Genomic DNA, 7240 nt, shown 5'->3' with positions numbered 1-7240 from the left:
AATCCTAAGCACTTGCCCTGCCATGGCAAGGAGCGGAGAGGCACACCGCCTTACCATGAAGCACCACTGCTAAGGCCACATTATCCCAGGATGCCCCTAGGCCTGCTCCTGCTAAGTCAGGGACTTAAGATCTGAGTGTCTAGCCTCCTGTGGGGGGATGGAGTTTCTTTTCTGGTTTCACCCCTAATTCCAACCCCAGGAGGCAGGGTGCTGAGGAGTCCCAGACCAAAAATCGGTGCTGCCAGTCGGTGTGTCCTACCCCACCGCGTCAGCAGTGTGCAGAGCTTCCCGGCACACACGCAGTGCTAGTCCGTGCCATCCACCAGTTCACACAGCATGTTTTCCAAAGCTGTAATGCGTTCTTCCTGGGCTTGCACCCGCTCACGAAGGGCCTTGATCTCCTCCAACAGTGTCTCCAGGGTGTGCTGCTGCTGACATGGAAGACAGAGGAGACCATGGCGGAAAGCAGGAGGCAGGGGGATAGAGTCAGGGTGGAGCAGGACAGGTCTTAGAGCTTACCGACAGGGGGGCTTCACTGGCTGACTGGCTGCGCCGGGGGCCAGCCGCTGGAGGGCGCACATCTAGGACGTTGCGTTTGGTGACCCGGAGCTCACGATGTTTGGGGGGTACGTAGCCTTCCTTCAGCGAAATGAGCACAGGTTCTGCATCCTGGCCTGATAGCCACTCATCAGCTTCCAGGGCTGGCTCAGGGCCAGGCGTGTCCGGGTATAGATCATCCTGGAACAGGTCTGACTGAGGGGGTGGATGGACAGGAGGGCCGCCGTGAGCTGGCACTGGACACCTGCCTTTTGATGCTTTCCAGCCAGCCCCCTCCCTCCTCACCTTTCTCGGTACCGTCATGACGATGGGTTCACACTTCCGTTCGTGTAGCTTGTAGAACCTACCAGGGAGGGGAGTTCAATATTCCTGCCGACTTGACTCCCCCGTTCTTTTAAAATTCCCATGTTTGGGACTAAGGTGTTGAAAGTCAACATGCCATGCGCATTGAACCTTCAACACATCAGTTTTGGGTTAAAAACAAACAACAAACAAAGCTCTGGTCAGGCTAGTGGGCACTGGGACTGTCACTCAAAACAACTAGTACGGCTCCTTTCTCCTTCCCAAAGGACAGCACAATTGGGGGAGCCCCGGAGCGGATGTGAGGAACAGAGGCCAGGGCACAGGAAGAACCAACGTGCTGACCTGGCGATTTCACATTTGCTGACATCCAGTCCCCGCTTGGGCATGAAACCCATGCCCCGTTGCGGCTCTTTGCTGCTGAATGTGTTCAGATAATGCACGAAAGGCGGTTCTTCGGTAATTTCAAAGTACCGAATGCTACTGTCACCCTGCAAAACCAGGCAGTTTAGAGGCACTGCTAGCAGGGCGCTCACATCTTCGTCCTGGCCCTGGTTTTCCCGCCCAGCCTCCAGCACCTTGCCACACAAGTAGACGATGCTGGAGTCGGCATCATAGAACGGCAGCAGCACTCCGTTGCTGGTGTCCATCTCCTGCAGGGCCACTGGCTCTTCGAAGTTGTTCTGCCGAGCACGGGAAGAGTGACCAGCCCTGCTCACCCTCCCGGCTACTTAAGAACTCACTCAACGCCCACCCCCAATCTCATGTTGTGGTGAGGCAGCTCTGGTCAGAGCTCCAGGCTCTTCTAGACGCTCCACGCCCTTTTCCCTTGCACAAGTTCACCCTGTGCGGTTGCATGCAGTCACAGCAAACCACCCCCAGGGACTAAGGCATCACCAGGAGGGGCGCCAGCGCGAGCGAGCTCCTTCAGGCGACGCAGCAAAAAAAAAACAAAAAAACAAAAAAACCGGGCAGTGTTGGGTGTGAGGTGGCAACAACCTTCAGCCCTGTCGGAATGGGCATACTCTGCGGGTGCAGGGCGTCTGGCCCCTCGCCTGTGATGCCAGTCCCCGGGGCACACACCCCAAGCCTCCAGCTGTGTTACCGGGTCCCACAGGCCTAGCTCTCGCTGGCTCATGCGGGTGAATCCCGTGGTGAAGATATGACCCAGCCGCGTGAAGACAGCCCGCATGGGCCTCATCCCCTCGTGGGCCGCAAACCTCTCCTGGGGGGGGTGGAGGAGGAGGAGAAGGGAGGAGCATCACCCTGTTGCCGGCCTTGGGGAGATGGAAAGCTGAGCAACCTTGTCAACCTGAGTGTGGGGGTGGGGTGGGCTGGGATGGGGGAACGGGGTCCTAAGGACGCAGTTTCTCAGAGGTCAGTGGCAGGACCCTGGCCTGGAGCTCTCAGCAGGTCCCAGCCTCTAGGCGCCCTCGAAGGCTGGCTGATCCCTGGGGCAGGCGATGTCTGCGGGCTCCCTGGGCTTGCAGTGGGCCTCTTGGTCCGGGCCACCGCTCAGGAGGGTTGCTCCTGGTTGACCCTGCAAAGCGAGCCAACGCGCCCGGCTCGGCTCGGCCTGGCCTACCGGGTCCCAGAGTGCGAGTTGCCGCTCACTGCTCCTGCTGAAGCCGGTGCTGAGCAGCTTCCCGTCTGCGGTGAAGACGGCCCGCAGCGGGCGGGCGCCCTCGTGAGGCCGGGCTCGCTCCTGCTCGCGGGGTTAGTTGGTTAGAGTGCCCGCCCACCCGACAGCCGCCTCCCAGCTGCGCCGCGCCCGTGCCCCATGCAGACATGCACGCACCCCACATCCCAGGTTAGATGGAGGTTGGGCAGTATGGGGCCATCCTCCTCCTAGTGCACCCAGCTGGGACAAGCAACACTTGAGGGTTGTTTCATCCCCACCCAGTGGGTCAGTGGGTGGGAAGGGGGGCCAGGTCTCGGTGGTCAGGCCCCAGCCCCTGGAAGATGGCGTTGGATATCTGAGAGGAGAGGGTCCGGAGCTCAGGTTTCATGCAGGCTCTGGTTGGAGGATGGAGTTTTTCCAGCTTCTCCCCTCCTCTATTTCAAAGCAAGGAGCCCCCCTCAGAGCTCTGAGATACAGGGGACGGGAGCGGAAACTGAGCAGGCAGAGGGATACAGCGGGGTGGAGCAGGGTGGGGTGGGGTGGGGTGGGGAGTCATGGCTAATAGCTGGAGCAGGGATGGACCAGGCAAAAGCTGAGACCAGAGGCTCTGACTACTGAGGGTATCGGGTGCTAACAGCTGGTGTTGAGCAAGGGGCGCTATTAGGGAGTGGTTAGGCCAGGCACTCACCGCAACCACTTGACTCTTCCGAGGGTCTATAATGCGCAGGGTCTTGTCCTTGCAGGTGGTAGCTAGCAGGCTACCATTGCTGTTCCAACACACGCTGTGGATGACGTCAGGGTGCATGTCGTCCAGGCTCAGCAGTACCTCGCCGGTGCCCACATTCCAGATGATGATCACATTGTCACCACCTGTCCGGAGTGGCCAGGCACAGTCATCTGGGCCCCCCACTCCCCCACCACCACCTTGCTCACTCCCCCCTCCCCCGCCTTGCTCACTCCCACCCTCACCTATAGTAGGGACCCTCCTTAACCCAACCCCAGACCTGCACTGAGCAGAACGTTCCTGGCAGTAGGATGCCAAGACAGGATGCCCACACGCTTGGAGTGGCCCTCCAGTGTGATGACAGGTTCTGTGATGTTCCGCACAGGGGTGTAATCTGGAATTTGCCACACCTAGGTAGGAAGAAAAGGCAACAGGTAGGTGGAGTACAGAGATGGCCCCGCCCCCTCAGTGCTATTGGCCCTCTTGAGAGCTAAAGGGTCAAATACAGGGTAAGGTGTGGCAGTGCCAGCTCGGGGAAGCAGGGGTTCAGAGCCTGGCAGCACTGTGAGAAGCCTACAGAGTGCTGTACCCCTGCTTTCAGGGCCCCAAGTTGCCCAAGGTTATAATTAGTTCCAGGCAGTGCATTCTGGGAGGGAGCGGGCATGTATTTAACTAAAAATAATCTGGGAACAGGGCAGGACAGGGCAGGGCTCCTGGCTTCCGCCCGCCCCTTCTATCACCTTCCCCGGCACAGGTACGTGCGGCACCTCACTGATCCCCTTGGCCAGTCTAGCAGTATCCACCTGGCTCCTACCATGACAGTGGTGTCGTCTGAGGCACTGGCGATGACGTTGTCATTGTGTGGGCACCAGTCAATGTCCAGGACAGGGCCAGTGTGCCCAGTGACCAGTGGGTAGTTCTTATCCACTCGTCCTGTCTGGAGGGGGTCAGAGAGGGAGAGAGAGAGAGATGTGGGGGACCACTCTTGTGTGCATGTGCGCGTGAACAGGCACTGCTGGGCATGGACTCTGCCACTGAGCTGCGTCCTAGGCCCGTCCTTGCCTTCCTGTGCGTGGTTTTGGAGTGGGCAGTGGATTTATTTACCTCTGGAGTCTATACTGTAGACCTTTCTGAGCCTATAACCTTCCCAGTTCACTCCTGGAACTTTGCTGGAGGTGTGCAGAGTGAAATCACTTTGTATTAGGGAGTCAGATTTAGAGGCAGGGTGACTTAACAAAGGGCCCTACAACAAGACACAGAACTCAGGCGTGAATTAAGTCCAGAGCTCTTCACCTACTTAGAGAAGGATTTTTTTTCTTCAAACATAAAGTCTCGTGTTTATTAGCCTACACTGATCTTGCCTTGGTCTTCCCAGTGCTGGGCTCACAGGCAGGTGCCCTGCAAAGAGGCAGCACCTGAGCCTGTTCCCCCAGTTGGCCCTGAGTGCAGTCTTAGCCCCTGGGCAGACCTTCCTCTTGGCTTCACACTGGAACCTCAAGCAGGAGGCAATCTTGGTGCTGAGTCCCCCTTCCCTGGGGCTGTCTTCATGAGCGCACTGCAGGAGCTATGAAGACTCTGCAGGGGTTGGCATGGGCCCAGAGCACGCAGTCTGGGAGAGAGGGTGGCTAAATGGCATTGAAATGGCAGTCATATACTGGGGGAGGAGGTGGCTCTAACTGAAATTTGAGCCCTTGGGACAGTGTCTCTGGACGGTGTCTGCATTGTCCAGGGTGAGTCATAGGCTATTGTCAGGCCTTTTCCTAACCCTGCTACTTGTGAGGCTCGTCTAGCAAGGTATAGGGGTCAGTATCTAGGTCAAGGTTATGCGTTGGGGTATCTATCCTGGGGTACAGACGGACAAGTGTCTGCAAAGGGGGCAGTCATCGCCTGGCCTTTTTCCCTTGTGTGCAGGGGAGGGCTTTGGCTTTATGTATTTTTTCCCCTCTCCTTTTATTTTCATTTTACCCCACTCCCAGGACAGAATCTGATCTGTCTCTCTGTCTCTGTCTGTCTGCCTGTCTGTCTGTCTCTCTCTCCTGCCTCACCTTGGCCAGAGGCAGGACAATGAAGGCACCACCACCTCCAGCCTCCACAATAATAGCCAGAAACTTGGGGTTGACCGCACAGAAGGCGCTGTCCCACGTGACCTTGGATACCCGGATGTCCTCATAGGCCTGGTCGGCTTTTGCCGCCTGCCCAAACACATGGCGGAACTTGCTTTGCCGAACCACACGTCGGCTCATGGCTCGGGCAAAGTCAGGGGCTATCAGAGCCTTAGCAGCACGTCGGTCCTCTTTAATCCTGTGAACTGTGGGAGGGAGGAGCAAGTGAGCGGGGTTATCTGGCAAGGAGTGGGTGAGCCTTCTTCAAAGTGACCAAAGTGGGAAGCAGGCTTTTTGTCACCTGTCAAATGTTGTTCGATCTGTGGTACAAAGGCGGGCGTCTCTCCACTTCTTAGACACACAGGCTAGGGGGAATACTGGGGGCTGACACAGGGCTGAACGGTCCTGGAAGATGAAATGTTTTGAAGGACAGTATTAGTGGGTGTCCCCTCCTGCTGCTAGTCACGGGTGAGCACCTCTTTGCAAGTGTTTCTCCCTCCCAAAGAGGGAGGACACGTACTCTTGTTTCAGTCACTGGACCTTCGCTCAAGGCTAGTTGTGGGGGTAGGTAGGAGGACTGACTGCAGCCCTCCAGATCCCAAATTCACATCTCTGGCAGAGTTCAGGCAGATGTGTCTTTTTCTACAGATTTTCCAAGAGAAAAGTTCCTCCTATTATCCCAGCTCAGTTTTCAACAGTTTCCTCCCGTGGTGCCCGTGGTGGTGCCCGTGGTGGTGCCCGTGGTGGTGGTGGTGCTGCTGGTGGGGATGGGGATGGGGTATGCGGGAATGGACATCATGCCCACGCTTCTCCCAGAAGCCCCTGCTATGGTCATCTGACACGAATATCATACTTTAATCCTGCTTCTTTGGGTGCCGATGCCTGTGCCTGGGCTGGCTAGTAGGTTCTCCTGAGGGTGGGGGCCCTCGACCCCCGTAGGCAAGGACCAGATGTGCACCAGTGAGGACCTGAGGTCCTTTTTCTGGAGCTTCCACCTCAGCTTCTGGAGCTAGGACGTCAGCTATGCTGCTCTTTACAAGGGGGCACACCAGGTTCTCCCAAAGGCCAACCGCTTCCTGGCCCTCCTCCCCGCACCCCCCTCCCGCCCCCGCATCCCTGTGCCCTTCAACTCGCTTCTGCAGCCCCAGGCCTGAAGCCCGGCCTACCCTCACTCTCCTCTAACCTCCAGTCCCCACAGAGTTCTTGTGAGGACTAGGTGTCTCCTCGCCGGCCGCTGTCCGGCCAAATATAGACTCCAAGTCCGCCCTGCCGGACCGAATTTAGCGGCGGGGGAGGGGTGGGCGCAGACCTCTGCCCCCTCCAGAGACCCCGCCCGCTCGGTTGGCTGCGGTGGCGGAGGCGTGGGGGGGGGGGGAGTACCTGGTCCTAAGCCGGGCGGGGGTGGTCACGCTGCGACTCCTCTGCGGAGCGGGCCGGGGTACGCGGGGGGCCGAGGGAGGCGTCGGTGCGTCCAGGGCCAAGCACTGGGTCGCGCGTTCCGGCCGCTGCCTGCGGCTCTCAGCTGCCCGCTCCGCTGCGGTCCCAGCTGCTGCTGCCATCAACCTGAGGGGGCGGGGCCGAGCGGGGAGTGGGGGCAGGGCCAGGCCAAGGCGGCCACGCCCTATCCAGCGCGGGAAAGTCTTGCGTCTCAGCTCCGCCCGCCACGGTAAATTGGGAAAAGTAAGTGTGCGTGCGCTTGCGGGGTGTGCGCGTTGCCGGGTGTCTCCCTTCGTCCCTCGCACCGAGGTTCGGGAGGCCCAGGCGCTCGGTCCAAAGCGGGACACCGAGACTGGGAGCCACCGCGCGAAGTCAGGTGCCTGCGGGCCGCATTCCTGCCGCAATCGCGCAATTAATTTAGTAGTTTCCAGCGGGCGGGGTTGTGGGATTTACACAGCCAGGACCCGTCGCGAAGAGGTCACAAAAGATGCTTTGGAG

At 58.8% G+C, this 7240-nt stretch overlaps 1 protein-coding gene across 6 annotated transcripts; it reads right to left on the bottom strand.

The window, feature by feature from the left end:
* Nucleotides 1-128: 128 nt before the first annotated feature.
* Nucleotides 129-7003, bottom strand: Coro6 (coronin 6). Of its 6 annotated transcripts, none has more exons than XM_051158008.1 (12): nt 6686-7003; nt 5607-5710; nt 5249-5511; nt 4018-4140; nt 3484-3613; nt 3168-3349; nt 2444-2563; nt 1437-1541; nt 1204-1349; nt 844-901; nt 520-753; nt 129-431 (listed from the first exon to the last, which is right to left on the bottom strand). In XM_051158008.1, the coding sequence occupies exons 3-12, from the start codon at nt 5444-5446 to the stop codon at nt 306-308; spliced, it is 1422 nt and encodes a 473-aa protein (XP_051013965.1). In that variant the 5' UTR covers nt 5447-5511; nt 5607-5710; nt 6686-7003; the 3' UTR covers nt 129-305. The 6 variants fall into 6 exon arrangements, with proteins under 6 accessions (XP_051013965.1, XP_051013967.1, XP_051013964.1 ...); XM_051158010.1 differs by having other exon boundaries at nt 129-428; nt 6686-7001; XM_051158007.1 differs by lacking the exon at nt 2444-2563 and adding an exon at nt 1964-2083 and having other exon boundaries at nt 6686-6996.
* Nucleotides 7004-7240: the final 237 nt, after the last annotated feature.

The sequence above is a fragment of the Acomys russatus genome, chromosome 16 (assembly GCF_903995435.1).
Source record: "Acomys russatus chromosome 16, mAcoRus1.1, whole genome shotgun sequence".
Lineage (NCBI taxonomy): Eukaryota > Metazoa > Chordata > Mammalia > Rodentia > Muridae > Acomys > Acomys russatus.
The sequence above is the reverse complement of the archived record's forward strand: the minus strand, read 5'-3'. Positions and strand labels throughout refer to the sequence as shown.